Source organism: Maylandia zebra, linkage group LG18 (assembly GCF_041146795.1).
Source record: "Maylandia zebra isolate NMK-2024a linkage group LG18, Mzebra_GT3a, whole genome shotgun sequence".
Lineage (NCBI taxonomy): Eukaryota > Metazoa > Chordata > Actinopteri > Cichliformes > Cichlidae > Maylandia > Maylandia zebra.
Window position 1 is genome coordinate 37,866,394 of NC_135184.1, and position 16,027 is coordinate 37,882,420.

General features: G+C 41.1%; 1 protein-coding gene and 1 long non-coding RNA gene across 3 annotated transcripts in view; one reads left to right on the forward strand and one right to left on the reverse strand.

Moving 5' to 3' along the window:
* xkr4 (XK related 4) overlaps window positions 1-16,027 on the forward strand; it is a 28,880-nt gene that overhangs the window by 3,610 nt on the left and 9,243 nt on the right. For both annotated transcript variants that reach the window (XR_013094024.1, XM_014411244.4), the window contains exons 2-3: window positions 11,054-11,253; window positions 15,615-15,969. Coding sequence is in view for 1 of the 2 variants with exons in the window: in XM_014411244.4 (XP_014266730.1) it covers window positions 11,054-11,253; window positions 15,615-15,969 (555 nt within the window). In the remaining variant the exon portion in view is untranslated. The remainder of the gene's footprint in view (window positions 1-11,053; window positions 11,254-15,614; window positions 15,970-16,027) is intronic.
* LOC101471752 (uncharacterized) lies at window positions 1,306-13,345 on the reverse strand. The gene is made up of 4 exons (XR_003025076.2): window positions 13,085-13,345; window positions 12,141-12,226; window positions 2,340-2,667; window positions 1,306-2,235 (listed from the first exon to the last, which is right to left on the reverse strand). It is a non-coding gene; the product is annotated as an uncharacterized LOC101471752 (long non-coding RNA).

Here is a 16,027-nt window from a genome sequence, read left to right on the forward strand (position 1 = left end):
CAGCATTTTGAATCGGTCGAAGGCTTTCGGGGAGTTTTTATTTAATAATGAATTTCAATAGTCTAGCCTAGAAGTAATAAATGCGTAAATGAATTTTTCAGCTTCACTGTGAGAGGACACGTTTCTAATTTTAGTGAGCTTGAACAAATGCCAGAAAGCAGTCCTGCATATTTGTTTAACGTGTGCATTGAATGACAGAGTATCTAGTTAGACACCGAGTACAATAACCTGAGTTTTATCTGAATTTAGAAGCAGGAAATCAGAGGTCATCCAGGTCTTTATGTCTTAAGTTTAACTAATTGTGTTGTCCTGTGAAACACCCAGGACCATGACATATCTGACTTCACGGATCGATAAGATCGATATTATTTGCAAAGGAATTAAATGCTATGCTATGCCTTTTAATTAACACTACCAAAGGGAAGCATATATATTGTAGATAAAACTGGTATTAGCATAGAACTCTGTGGAATGCCATAATAAAGCTGTATGTGTGAAGAAGACTCGCTGTTTACGTGAAAACATTTGAATGTATTATGTGGAGTTTAAAGCTCTACCACCTGAGCTACAACCAGCCGCAGCTCAGGTGGTAGAGCAGGTCACCTACTAATTGGAAGGTTGGTGATTCCCCATCTCATCCAGTCTGCATAACAAATATGCCTGAAAGAACTTACAGGGCAAAAAAACTGAAGGGCTGGTTGTGTAAAGCGCTTCGAGTGCTCAGATGAAGTAGAAGAATCAGTCCATTTAGATGAAATTCAGACCATTGCAGCACATTTAAAATCTTTGGCATGCTTTTATCTGCAGTTTTGAATGCTGCACTGAGGTCCAGCAGGACAGAGCTGAGTCTACTCGAGGAACCGTCACTAAAGCAGTTTCAATTCCACGATGAAACTTAACTGAAATTCTTTAAATAGACCATTCCTCTGCAGACGATCGGTTAAATCAGTAAAAGCTGGGTGAAGTGGTCACTTTTTAAGTAATTGTTTAATTACTGCCACCTTAAAGGCTTGTAATACGTATCCCATTCACAGAGACAGGTTCATCGTATTTAAAATTGAAGCATATGAAAAGTTACCACAATTAAAATGAAAATAAAATACCGTCTCTCACTGATCCCGTACAAACCCTCCACTGCCTGGTTTAAGTTACTAGACTCAAAGATCCGAAAATATTTATGGAAAAATAAACCATCACAAATAAGTTTGAAAAGTCTAAACACAGTGGTGGTCGAGAGCTACCAAGTTTTTATGTTTCAGAAAGATTAACTCAAGCTGCTTATACATCCCATGGCTGGGCCTAGAATAGAACAGAACAGTATCAAGCATCATAATTGATTTATGGCTTAACATAAACCCTCTGTTCTGTCTTCAGTTATCTCCTGTAAACCCATTTGGAACAATCCAAATATTTATGAGTAAAATGAATCAAAAAACATTCTGTCATGGCATCAGGAGTGGATAAAAGAAATCTAGAACATGTTATTCAACTTTATCAGGAACACATTTTAAAATATGGAATCGGCAACAACAGGTTTCTTGAATATCGACATTTTAAATCTTTTATGCAGGAAAGATTTAATCCCGATCAGCTGAACTTAGAAATATCTACAGATCAAAGCTTGTGGTCACAAATATGCTTTAATACCTTCAAAATGACTAAAAGTGTCATGGGCGTCTCACGCTGTTTCTTTTTGTTTGTTTGTTTGCTTTTTAATCCTGTCCTATATGACAGCTTTTGCAATCAGAATTATAGATCTGAATGCTTTTTATTGTCACTACACACGTACAATGAAATTCAGAGCAACTGTGGAAAAAACGGGGGTAAGGTGCACAGTTCTGTGGCACCATAAACATCTGAACAGCTTCAATATCAAATGTATACATATAAAACAATATTGTTATATATTTACAGTGTAGGTGATTGCACGTAAATTCACTCTTACAGAGTAGTGATGGTTGTTTGTGTAGTCTGTGTAGAGAGGAAGTCCTTTGATTGGGGGTGGAATGATCTGGATCCACTGTTGTGCCAAACACATTTTGTTTTGCCAAGAACAGCTCCTTAGATTCTCTACAGGCTCCTCTTGTTCAGGGCTTATCTGATTATTTTGTCATTTCTATCTGTGTTATTTCAGTCATTATACGTAGTACACAGTATGACCATGTCTAAGGCAGGACAGGCAGTAAAAGGATAGAGTAGAAGTAGAAATGCACAATGTCTCTTCAACTACGGCACCTGTAAGGAAAACAAACATGCAGCACCTGAAACACAGACATTTGAAAATGCACAGGTACATAAGTCAACAATCTTTTTGTTGTGTGTGTGTGTGTGTGGCTCACTAGGCCTTGGTCCCTGTGGGACACTCTTCTTGAGTGTGGGGAGGTTTCCATCTCCACTGGTTGTTGGATGTGGGTACTTGCTGGCCCTCAGGCCTGTGGTCTGAAGTGGTTTGACCTCTTTGTTGCATGCTGGGGTTCCCGCCAGGTGTCAGGCAGTTCTTGGGCACCTAGGGTCCTGTGGCCCTGTTCTCAGCTCGTGCTGGGAGGCCGACTTCGGCTGGAGTCTGCTGCCTCCTGCTCCTGGTTCTCTGGTGCTCCTGCCTTTTGGCTGTGGGCACTCCATCTGGGGCCTCCCTCTGCTCCTCTGGGGTAGATCCTCTTGGCAAAACTGTCAGACAGGTCAGGTTTCTTAAAACGGATATTGAAAGAATGAGTCTTTGACTAAAGGTAGGCCTTCTCTGACCTGCTCTAATAGACAGGAGGAAGAGATTACTGAAGTTAACCCAGAAATATCAACAGGAGAGAAAGAATATAACTCAATAACAAGAAATAATTAATAAATAATAGCGGGATGCAATGTTTCATCTGTGGGATGATTATGGATCATTTTCTCTAGTGTTTGAAATTTTACTTCTGAAGAATTTTATGAAGTCATTACTAGTTTGGGTTAAAGGGATGGTTGGCTCAACAGAGCTCTGAGTGTCAGCCTGGCTACACCCTGGGGTTGTTCTTATTGTCTTCAATCAGTGATGAATAGTAAGATGTTCTGGCTTTACAGAGGGCCTTTTTAAAATGCAACAGTTTTTCTAGGCTAAAAGATTTTCTACATTAGTGAGATGAGATGAGCCACAGTATCCAGACCTACATGCAGTGAGGATCTAAGACTATTAACAAGATAATCATCCTCAGTGGGAGGAGAGTTTAGGTAGCTGCTCTGCACTGTGCTGGCACATGGCATCAAGATAACAGTGGAGGAATTGACTTTTAGAAAGACACCAGCCACAGTGATGTGTTCCCCACTGCTGTGTAATCTGTTATTGTAAATTTAAATACGCAGCAGTGAACACAATTTCTTTGTTTAATTCAAGAGCACTTTGAAAAACAAACTGACCTGATACCAGCGTATCTAAATTAAGGCAGCATGTACAAACAATGAAAGATACAAACTAAATTCTAAACTCTAAACATCCCAAAGACGCCTTCCTGCATAAACCGTTTCAATGACGGACGCTTCATATTTGCTTTACCATTGTTTGACTTCTTGGCTAATCTTAATGATGTTATTTTTGTTAAAATACTGTATCGATGTTTTCAACCTACAAAACTGTCCACGGTTCATCATACCATGAACCGTCATTGACTTGGCTTAAAGCTTAATCAGGTTAAGTTTAGGTTAGCTTCTGTGAAACCGTGTGTCTGTTGTGGGTTTCACATTCAAAGGCTTATTTATCGACTGCTTACATTATTCATGCTCCTCCTCCTGCAGGAGGGGGACTGCTCGTGTGGTTACAGAGTCGACTGTTTGTAACAGCAAAGCTACAGTCTGCACATGGACAGTGAGCCAGGCTGTAAAATAAACTGCTGGCCCCAGTTCTATGCTTTCATGAAAATAAGATCGCAGTTATATGAAATCTTTGACAGCAGTTTATCCATAAACTACCTAAAGTACATAACACCAGATATATATATATATTTGTTATACTGCAGGATGACACTTCTCTATTACAACTATATGACTCCAGGGGTTGAAATAGCTGTTAGGGTTATTCTTGTGTTATTTGCTGATTTGTTTACTTTCTGAGGGCATAAATAAATAGATGTTTATTCATGCAGTCATTGCCGACACTGGATATAGCAACCTTTTAAAAATCATTTGAAACTGTAAAGCTTTGCACATTGACATACATTTTCAAATGGATACTATTGCAAATACAGAATGATTCAAATCAATTTAATGTTACACCTTCTTCACCCTGTTATGCAACAATTTAGATAAAGAAATATGTTTTTAGTGATGGTGCCCCCTGTGGACAGAAACATGCATAACTGCAGAGAACATCTGCTTTTTCTCCTACAATACAAATACAAAATAGTGGACACATTCACTGCATCGTGGCTGGTGGTTCGAAACGTTGCACCTTTGTAAGGGCCAATAGGCAGAGAGTAAGGTGGTGCTAAAAAGTGATGACGTCCTGTGATGGGCTGCGAGTTACCCATCTAACAATGTGACATCGAGTGTTTCAATGTTTGATTTAGTCGTTTTTTGGACCATGACACAATCTTTGGATTTTGCCTCTGTACTCTAACATAGTGTGTTTTTAATCAAGTAATGAAAATATGATTAAAATTCAGGTTTTAATTCGAGTTTTTAGCCAAAGTGTTGAATTAGCTGTGAAAAAGTGGTGACTGAAAAATGTCTTTCTCTTCAGAAACTCTTGGGTTGCTTTGTAGCGTACTTTGTGTCATTGTGGATTTGCACTGTCTTTACATCTTAGTTATAGACTCATACACCTGCCTGTTTAAGAGTATTCTTAACTGGCTCAGTGTTAGCAAGGCATTTCTCTTAACAAGCGAGAAATTCCTGCACTGTTCCTACCTTTTGTTGTTGAGTTTACCAGTGCATTCCTGCTTTTTAGGAGTATGATCACTGATTGATTGTTTGGCTTCGAATAAAGTTTATTCTGTCTTTCTGATTGATTTAGTTGGGTTTCTCATTCATTTGCGTCAACATTTTCCATAGTTGGTATATTTGGAATTTGGTACCTTTTCACTATGATGAAAGTGATGGACACCTTGGTTGTGTTCAGCATTTGGAATCAGCTCCAGATCTCTTATCAGCTTGATTTGTCAGTGAACAACAACATCAGTGTTGCAGCCAGGTGAAGTCGGATTACGCTTGAAAAGGAAAAAACGATAAAATTGGCTGTCATAACTCCCATTTTGACCTCGGGACTTCCAGGTTATACTCGGCACAGATGTTCCTGTACACTCCTCCCCCCTCCCTTTCCAAACGCCTTTGACGGTTATTCCCTTCCGATGCTGACGGGGATCAAGGAACCAGCGCACGCAGGCCCGGATGTGCTGTCTACACTGGCTGTCTCTCACCCTTTACCCCCCCTGTTGCTTGTCATGTGTTTCTTTGGTGTATTAAGAGTTTTTCATGTGCAGAGGTGTTTTTTTCTGTCCTCAAACTGATCTCCCTGTTGGAGCTCAGTCTGGGGGGAGTTATTTTTTTCTCCTTATCTTTCCTCATGTGGTGCATTTTGCATTGTTATACCTCTCTGACCTGTCTTCCCCATGTGATGTTTTGTGTAATGTATGTATGGTCGGAGGGTAAGATGGCGCCGCCATTGCGTGCAATAGGTCGGCAGCCTTATGAAATTTCTCCTTGTGGGACTAATAAAGGTAAATCAAATCAAATCAAATATCAAATCAAATCAAAATGAATCAGAGGTTTTGACTGGAGCAGAGAGAACGTTTTGCTAGCTGAGGTTACTGAGCAGGTTATGAACTGCAGTGTCATTTTGTTAGCTTACTTTCCCAGCAGTATTTGGTGGCATCTCTGTGGAAACCTGCTAAAGCTCAGTGGAATGGTTTGGAGAGGATCTGCAGGATCTGGGCTGGAAATATTTATAATTGATAGGCTGAGAGAAGGAGGTCCATGATAAGATGATTAAAGAAAAGCAGATAGACTATAAGACTTTAAAAAGTCTGGTTGGAAATGTACTGTGAGTGCCACATAATGTGGCAATGTATAAAACACAGATATGAGAACACAACAGACACAGACAGAGAGAATATGTTTGGGGTGTGGTCCCAATTCTGAACTTTAGATAAAGGTTCATCATTTAGGACCAAAGAAGTGAAAAGGTCACTAGTACACAACCGTTCAGTCTCCTCTGGAGCCACAGCTTCACCATGTGTCTGGTCCATCTGACCATGAATAGACTGCAGCTTAAATGCTATCAGCTCAGATTCAATTCTAAAATTCTTTACTGCAACTTAATTTCACAGTCCATTAGCATGCTGCTAAATGACTGTGTGTTTTGGTGGTAGTGGTAATGGGAAAGAGACAATGGAAATGAATGCTTCACAGACAGAGAGAGAATAAAATGTAGGCTGGAGGCAAGCTGAAAAGTAGTAATGATGCATTTCTTCAAAAGAGTGTTTGCTTCAGGTAAAGACAGGAAAGGTTGAGCTGCAGTGTGCGTGCTTCTGTCCATGCTGCAACCCAACACAATAGATTTTCACTCTCTTTTTTTGTAAAGTTAAATTGGATGTGTTATAATGCTTTATATCAAGAATTTATCAAATTCTAATTCAGAATTTCATATCTGCGGCTACAGCCACATTTACTGTTTGACATGTTTGGTGTCCTGCGACCGTACTTTTCTTTCCCTGGTGAACACGTGGGTAGATCCAGGTTGTGGTTTGTTCTGTCAGAGGTTTCTTGTGCTGTAGAAAAACTTTCCTCCCTCCTGTGGTGAGTATCAGGTATCATCAACATATATACACTAATAACCTATAAAAGATGACATCTCATTTACCCTGGTCAGCCTGTTTCTAGTCTGTTGTTGGGACCCAACCAGCACTGATCAGCATGAGACTCAGGCTGTGTCCGGTCAGTAAAAAACAACTTAAATATAAATACAATCAGTGTTTATATTTAAGTCAGGGCAGCTATGGCTACAGTGTAGCTGCCATCACCAGTGTGTGAACGTGTGAATGACTGAATGTAGTGTAAAGTGCTTTGGGGTCCTTAGGGACTGAGTAAAGCGCTATACAAATACAGGCCATTTACAAAGAAAGAACAATACAGTATCCACATCTGCACCAAATCTTCAGCAGTCTTCCAACCAGCCTATTAATCAACCAAAGACCCAGACAGACTTTTAATTCATTTGAAAGCCTGATGCTTAGCCTCGTCCACCCCAGCTGTGAAACTCAGAAACCAGTCTTACTTGTTATCATCTATCGTCCACCTGGACCTTACACAGAGTTTCTGTCTGATTTCTCAGACTTTATATCTGATTTAGTGCTCAGCTCAGATAAAATAATTATTGTGGGTGATTTTAACATCCATGTAGATGCTGAAAATGACAGCCTCAACATGGCATTTAATCTGTTATTAGACTCAATTGGCTTCTCTCAAAATGTAAAAGAACCCACCCACCACTTTAATCACACTCTAGATCTTGTTTTAACATATGGCATCGAACCTGAACATTTAACAGTGTTTCCTGAAAACCCTCTCCTGTCTGATCATTTCCTGATAACATTTACATTTACAATAATTGATTACACAGCGGTGGAGAGTAGACTTTATCAAAATAGATGTCTTTCTGAAAGCACTGTAACTAAGTTTAAGAATATAATCCACCCACTGTTATCATCTTCAATGCCCTGTACCAACATAGAGCAGAGCAGCTATCTGAACGCTACCCCAACAGAGGTCGATTATCTTGTTAATAATTTCACCTCCTCACTACGTACGACTCTGGATACTGTAGCTCCTGTGAAAACTAAGGCCTCAAATCAAGAAACCAAGTATTTGACTCCGTGGTATACAGTGGTCCCTTGTTTATGGCAGGAGTTACATCCTGCCATAAACATCGCGATAGCTGAAATCTGCAAAGTAGCCAACTTTATTTTTTACAGTTATTTCTGATGTTTTAAGGCTGTAAAAGCCCTCACTACAAACTTTATACACTTTTCTCAGACAGGCATGAACGCTTTCACACTTTTCTATCTTGTTTAAACACTCTCAAAGACCTTTGTAGAAAAGTAAGTCCAGTATTATAGAATGAAACCAAAGGCACCAGCAGGTGACGACATTTCGCCGACGTTGTTGTGTTTGTTGTGGAGAAAACTTACAAACATAAAGCACTTCAGAGTCACACTGCTAACGATCGAAGATTTATGTGAATTTGACAAGCTGAATGCATTCTGTACTGTACAGGAGACACGGCACGAGAATAATTGGCAATGGTCTACCTACAGCCAATCAGGATGCAGAGCACAATGCGCTGTAAAAAAGAAAAAAGAAAAAAACATGCACAATTGCACAACCAAAATAATCTGCGAAACAGCGAGGCCGCGAAAGGTGAACCACATTATAGCGAGGAACCACTGTACTTCTCAAACACGTAGCCTAAAGCAGATAATCTGTAAGCTGGAGAGGAAATGGCGTGTCACAAATTTAGAAGATCATCATTTAGCCTGGAGAAATAGTTTGTTGCTTTACTTAAAAAAAAGAAAAGGAAAAAAAAGCAATGCTGAACTACTGTAATTCATTATTATCAGGATGTCCTAAAAACTCCCTGAAAAGCCATCAGCTAATCCAAAATGCTGCAGCAAGAGTCCTGACAGGGACTAGAAAGAGAGCAGATTTCTCCTGTTTTGGCTTCCTGTTAAATCCAGAATTCAAAATCCTGCTCCTCACATACAAGGTCTTAAATAATCAGGCCCCATCTTATCTTAATGACCTTGTAGTACCATATCACCCTATTAGAGAACTTTGCTCTCGCTCTGCAGGCCTACTTGTTGTTCCTAGAGTATTTAAAAGTAGAATGGGAGGGAGAGCAGCATGTCTTTATCCTGTCTACCTCCCCCAATCACAGCAGATGGCCCCGCCCCTCCCTGAGCCTGGTTCTCCCGGAGGTTTCTTCCTGTTAAAAGGGAGTTTTTCCTTCCCACTGTCGCCAAAGTGCTTGTTGGGGTTTTCTATGCATGTCAATACAATTACAATATAAAGCGCCCTGAGGTGACTGTTGTTGTGATTTGGCGCTGTATAAATATATTGAATTAAATAGCGTGGGTTGTCTATTGATTCAGTGCCTGGCTGTGTGAGTCTGTGTGTTGAGGTATTCTTGTGTAAGATACCGAATCCCAAGCTGCTTCATTGAGGGCAATTTGTATGAAAACATGGTGCTAAAGGATAAAAACAGAAGGTGCTTGGGTGTTTGAACAATAGTAGTAAAATTATTTTTAGTGCTCAGTTAGAGAAGAAAAGCACAATACAGTATATACACTGTGTGTGTGTGTGTGTGTGTGTGTGTGTGTGTGTGGTGAGAGAGATGTGCTTAAAAAGCTGTTAAGGGTCATGAAGGAACAGGTGATGCACATCAGAGCAAGCATCCAGGAAACATTAAAGGCCAAGTGAAAAGTCTAAACTGGGAGATTCTGTTAGTACAACAAAATAAAGCAAAAACACTGTGAAAAGTGTTTTGTGCGCTCTGCTGAGAAGGTGATTGTCTGCAGACTCCCATCTCTGCAGGACCTGTATACCTCCAGGACACTGGGGTGTGCAGCTGGGATGACAGCTGACCCTTCTCACCCTGGACAGTCTGTTTGACCTGCTCCCCTCAGGCAGGAGGTTCCTATCCGGTCGTTAAGTGATGACGTGACGAATCCTACTTCCGGGCCTAAAGTAGTCTGTGTTTAATATGGCTTTTGTGTTGTTAACATGTTTAATGTTTTGTATTTTCTTCTATTTAATCTCAAAAAGCTCCTAAAACAGTCAGTGATCACTGTTGACCTCCCTCGGCTTTTATTACCGCTAATCATTTATTTAAGCTCAGTTTTTAAAACCTTAGGATGTAACTACAGCCCAGCCCATGCAGCAGTATATGAATGACTAACCTCGTATTGTGGATGGATTATCTCAGTTGTTCTCCTGGCTGAAGTTTGGTCCTTTTACAGCATCCTGCCATGCGATTACATTTGTTCCTGACCACCGAGAACACTCACGTTAACTTTTATCGAGTGGAAAAAAAGTTAGCTTGTTTATATTATGCTAACATAGCTGTGTCGCTAGCGGTCACGTAGCACATCATTATATATCAGCTAGCCAAACTTCAGTAACCCTACAAACGTCACTGCTGTTTAGTTTTCTGTCTTCATTTATGCTGGAAGTGATAGCAGAGCTGTACGTTTTAATTTGTTTCCAAAACCTCGCAGTCAGGACATGCTATATTGTATTTAGATGGAAGCTAGCGAGCTAACTTCCTGCTAACTTCCTGCTAAATGTCATAACTTCCGTTTTCATGGATGCCTGGATGTTAAACTCAATTGTTACACCTGGTAGAGCAGAACGCTGATCATTTTATTAAAGATGAAAGACTTTAGACAGTTTTTCAACTCTCAGTAATGCCATAGTGATCGTTTGATATATGGACCTGCAGCGGAGTTTAGGCCCCGACACGGCTAGTGACGTCAGACTGAACAACCGGATAGGAACAGTTTCTTTCCCTCTGCTGTTGGACACATGAACAATACACCACAAACACATGACCCGATACTGTGTTCTGTGCATCTGTTCCATTTTTGCACTGATCATCACCTGCGCACATGTATATATTAATCTGCTTAGCACTTTTAATTTTTCTGTTTATTTAAGTGTAAACCTGCTCAACATTTGGCATTAAAACCCTTTCTGATTCGGATTCCCACAAAATCATTGAATGATCTGGATGAGACGTCTCAGTAATATTTTTGCCATGAAGTTTTATGCTATGGGACCAGAATAGATTATCAAAAGTAACCTTTAACTGTCTTCATATGTCAGTTAGCAGCAGCCTTGTGTTACAGATTATCAATGTTTCTATTGTTAGAAATTAATAACATTATTATATACATTTGTCCAAATTTCCTTCCATTTGGTACTTCCAAGAGAAGGTGAGTTATAAAGTTTGGATTTCAGAAGAGTTGATGTACTGTGCTTGAATGTTTGAGCATGCATGGTGGATGTTCAAGCACTGTATTTTTCCCCTCAGGTATTTCCACACCATCTACCTGGGTGTTCGGAGTCGCCAGGGTGCTGAGACGGAGCGCTGGCGTTACTACTGGAGGATGGTCTATGAGTTTGCAGATGTGAGCATGCTGCATCTACTGGCAACCTTTCTGGAGAGCGCTCCACAACTGGTGCTTCAGCTGTGCATTATCATCCAGACACACAAGCTCCAGGCTGTGCAAGGTAGTAGCCCCACACACATTCAAACAATGCTGCACAATTGTGTGACCATACTGATGCCAAACATTTTTATATATGGCTTGTATTTTTATAGCGCTTTACTTAGTCCCTAAGGACCCAAAGTGCTTTACACTACATTCAGTCATCCACACATTCACACACTGGTGATGGCAGCTACATTGTAGCCACAGCCACCCTGGGGCGCACTGACAGAGGAGAGGCTGCCGGACACTGGCGCCACCGGGCCCTCTGACCACCACCAGTAAGCAACGGGTGAAGTGTCTTGCCCAAGGACACAACGACCGAGACTGTCAGAGCTGGGGCTCGAACCGGCAACCTTCCAGTTACAAGACTAACTCCCAACCCTTGAGCCACGATCGCCATGATTGTAGCTGAAGCTGGCAGAGCTATTTGTTTGTGTGTACATGCTATCTTATGGATAGAAATGATTCTTCAAAGTCACATGTGAATTGGAATTCTGTCTGTAATTCTGTGTATAGACAGAATTTCTAGGTGCAGCCAGCGAGCAGAGGGTTTGTGGTTCAGGTGACTTAAGATCACAACTGTGGTTTTTGCAGATTATTTGATTTTGTTGGCTTCATTTAGCCATTTATTTAGCCCTCATTTATGGTCTTGGTAGAAATGAGCTTCTCCAAATCAAAGAAAGCTAGCTGAGGTGGTTCAGACATCAGGCAAGGATGCCTCACAGGCACATCCAAGGTGTTATGGCCAAGTCTGACTGGGAACCTGCTTGTGAGTTTTACCAGTATTTCTGATTTGTTGCACTCTGAACTTTAATTCTCAATAATATAAATGAATAATTCTCTGATTCCGTTAGCTTTCAAACCTTTTCAGTCAAATGGCTGTAGTTAAACATCCAGTTCTCTCACCCGGTGCTTAGTTCATCATCCTGGATGTGCAAGACTTGCTGCAGTGTCATGGTCATGTAATGTCCATTTCCTAATTATGCAATAACCTGTGAAGCAGATGAAAGATCAGGAGGTTTTTTTTTAGTAGCTTTGCACTGAATCTGGAAATATGAGGCCCAAAGAAAAGTGTGTGCTAAAAAATAGCTAAAAAGAACAATCAAAGAACTTTTACTTGGTCAAGAAAAAAACATTTACGGCATCTACCCCATGACTAGAAAACTCTGGAGGAGAAAGTCTACAAATCAGGGTTTTTACAACAAGATGCACATGATGAAACGCTTACTGCAAAAACAACCAATGAGTTTCTCTAGACAAAGACGTTGGATATCTTGTTATGTTGTTGAACATGACAAGATGTGTTACAGTTCAATTTTATTTATATATATTTTATTTATATTGCACCAAATCATGAGAACAAAGGTTCTAATTATGCAAATGATTCAAGGTGGAATAAGAATGCCCTGGAGCAGTATCTGTACCTGCTGCATTCATCTTTCCAAGTGTGGTGTCAGGTTTATATTGTTGATTGTCATTTATGCTTAGAAAAATTTACTCATATATGCTTAGAGTTTTATAATGGAATGCGTAATGATAGAGGTCTGATCCGTAGCAGCCTGCAAAGACTCTGTGTGCCTCTATGACAAAGTGGAGGAGCAGTTGCAATGCTCTCCATTTGTCCCATATGTGTTTATCTTTTTTTGCACATTGTACACATTATTCTGTTTCTATGTATTTGCTATGATTTGCTATTTGTCAAGTAACATTGCTTCACTCACTATCCCAGGTTTGTTTGTGGAAGCGTTTTGTTGCCGGAAAATCAAACATGCTGCAAATTAAGGCAAATACTCAGTTATGTTTCTTTATATTTTATTATGTTACAGATTAAGTCATTTGTTCATACTTACTTTGTTTGTCTTTTCAGTCTTCATGAGGGTCAGGTGTGGGGAAACGCCCGCCTGGCATTTCCTCATTTTAAAGTCCTGATGATGTCACACATGACATCAGCAGGTCAAACCAAGTGGAGGGGTTTGTTTTTCCATAGAGATGCTTCCTTTTGTTTGTGTTAAGGTTTAAAGGGATTTGTTGAATGTTTTCCCTTTCGTTAACACTGCCATTTAGTTGTGTAAATGTGCATGTTAGAAGTGTGTAGAGGTTTTGTGTTTTTAGATCATCTGTGTAGAGCTTTAGATCCCTCAGTTTGAGTGAGTGGTACTGGCTGGGCAATTGGAGGGAAATTGATGGCCCTATTTAAAGCCAGTCTCTACCAGCTGCAGCAGAGAGGAGAGGAGAGGAGAGGAGAGGAGAGGAGAGGAGAGGAGAGGAGAGGAGAGGAGAGGAGAGGAGAGGAGAGGAGAGGAGAGGAGAGGAGAGGAGAGGAGAGGAGAGGAGAGGAGAGGAGAGGAGAGGAGAGGAGAGGAGATTAGATTGATTTTGGGGGGGTTGTTAAGTTACACATTAAATTAAGTTCACTGTAAATAAATTGCTCACCTCTGGAAATCTGAAATGTCTGCGTAGTCGGCTTCCCACCACCTTCCTTGACGTTCGAGTCTGACTACTTCACAGCCTCCCAGAGTGCTCTGGCATACACATACATCTTGAGGTCGTACCTTCTCTTACTGATTTATGGTATAGGAGGACACCTGCTATGTATCTGCTTAAGTATAAGTGCCTTTTGTTTAGGTGGACCGCTGGACTCCTGGGACCAGCTTTGGGGAGTCATTCACAGGATCACATCTTGACACGCACACACACACATACCTACACGACACACAGACAAGGTACTCTTTGTTCTCATGTATGCCTATGTAAGACGTCATATGTTAATGAACCTATGCATATTCATATAACCACAATAGAGATCGACAGACCACAGATGACTTTCGTGCATTGCATTGTGGGTACGAGTGGCAGCAAAGTCAAAACACTGCATCAAGCGCTAGTATTTCCAGCACCGCTAATCATTAATTCTGTGGTTTTAATCCCTACTTGCATTTTATTTGCTCCCAAAAACAGCTCTGTACAAAACGACAGAAACACGGCACCTCTGTACGAAGACAGAAAGGTAGGAGGAAAAACTGAAAGGAGTGGAAGGGTCAGACCCACACGGGCACAGAGTGGAGTAAGCACGTTAGCGTGCTGCACAACTTTCATCACGCACACATTTATTATTATGTGGTCCTAAGTGTGAGCGCACACACTCAACATGTTTAGTAACTTCAGATCCTGCAACAAGCCCAGGGCCAGTTTACTTTGGTGATTTGGACGATTCCATCTCACAGCTGCTGTTACAGACCAACACCATGTATTTGTCCTTTCAGGTTGTAGTGTTACACAACATTTTCAGATCTAGTAGAAATAAAACGAGTGTTTCGTAATTCATTCAATTTGTTGTCTTTATTTATAACTGGCATTACTGTTTCGTTCTGTTACAGAGTCTTACAGGAAAGAGGCAACGTTGTAAAAATCCATCAGCTTTATTAGCTGCTTCGGTGAAAAACAAATCAACAATGCAAAACAACATACTGAAACAGTTATTCATCACTTGATTGCTTCAATACAACACTTGGGCACATGTATGCAGACGTTTCGTGGCTGTTTTGATCTCGCGCTCTCTCTTCACCGATCAAATCTGGCTGTGTTAGCAGCTTTAAACTCGGTCTGACCCAGGCTGATGGAGGGGCCCAGTCTGGATCACATCCCAGCATTTTGTAGGCTGGTTTTCCTACAAAACACAACAAACATTAGTCCACAAAACCACAGTGAACAAAGCAACGAATTCAATTCAAATCAATATAAGATTTATTTGTAACCTACATCAACAAAAAATGTTGAAATGCTTGGAGCAGACTAACCTGTGAGCTGCAGTGTTCTGGGACGTTATATTTGGTCTTCGAATGGCTGCAATCCAGGCCATCCGTCGCCTCTTTGGTACTTCGGAAACATGACTTGAACAATTTCTCTTCCACGATGGAATCCGATAAAAACGATCTCTTTACCCGTCGGCTTCCCCTGGCTGTCATGTGACTATTGCAGTTAATAATACAACAGCTTCTTGCCATTCTTTGTTTCTTTTTATCACTGTGTGACTGTTTTCATATGAAAGCCTGCGTGCACTAGTACCACTTGCCACTCGTACCTGCAATCCTTTGCGGTTTTACCCCAGAAATGACGTCACATCTCTATAAAGAGCAGTGCTACGAGGGAGCTGACGAGAGCGACTGGGGTTCGAGCGGAAGGAACGGCGCCCGTCACAGTTCTCTCCCTCGTGCACGAGTAACACAAAGAGCTCTGGTGACTTGTGCGTTGCTTTAGCCATTGTAGTAGAATTGTCTCGTTCCAGCGGGGGCCTGTGCCAGACAGATCCATCATGTGGTGCTTCTGTAATCCATCCGTTATGTGGTTGTGAAAACGGTTGTTTTCTCTCTGTCTCTTTAGGAATGACAGCTGCAGCCTCCCTCGTCTCTATGGCCTGGGCCCTGGCCTCCTATCAGAAGGCCCTGCGAGAGTCTCGGGATGACAAGAAGCCCATCAGCTATCTGGCAGTGATTATCCAGTTCTGTTGGCACTTCTTCACCATAGCAGCCCGAGTTATCACCTTTGCTCTGTTTGCGTCTGTATTTCAACTCTACTTTGGCATCTTCATCGTCCTGCACTGGTGCATCATGACCTTTTGGATTGTCCACTGTGAGACAGACTTCTGCATCAGCAAGTGGGAAGAGATTGTGTTTGACATGGTGGTGGGCATAATCTACATCTTTTCCTGGTTCAACGTCAAGGAAGGACGGACAAGGTGAAGACGTTCTCCATCAGTGTGATGTGGTTCAATTTTTAAACAATGCTTTAACTCT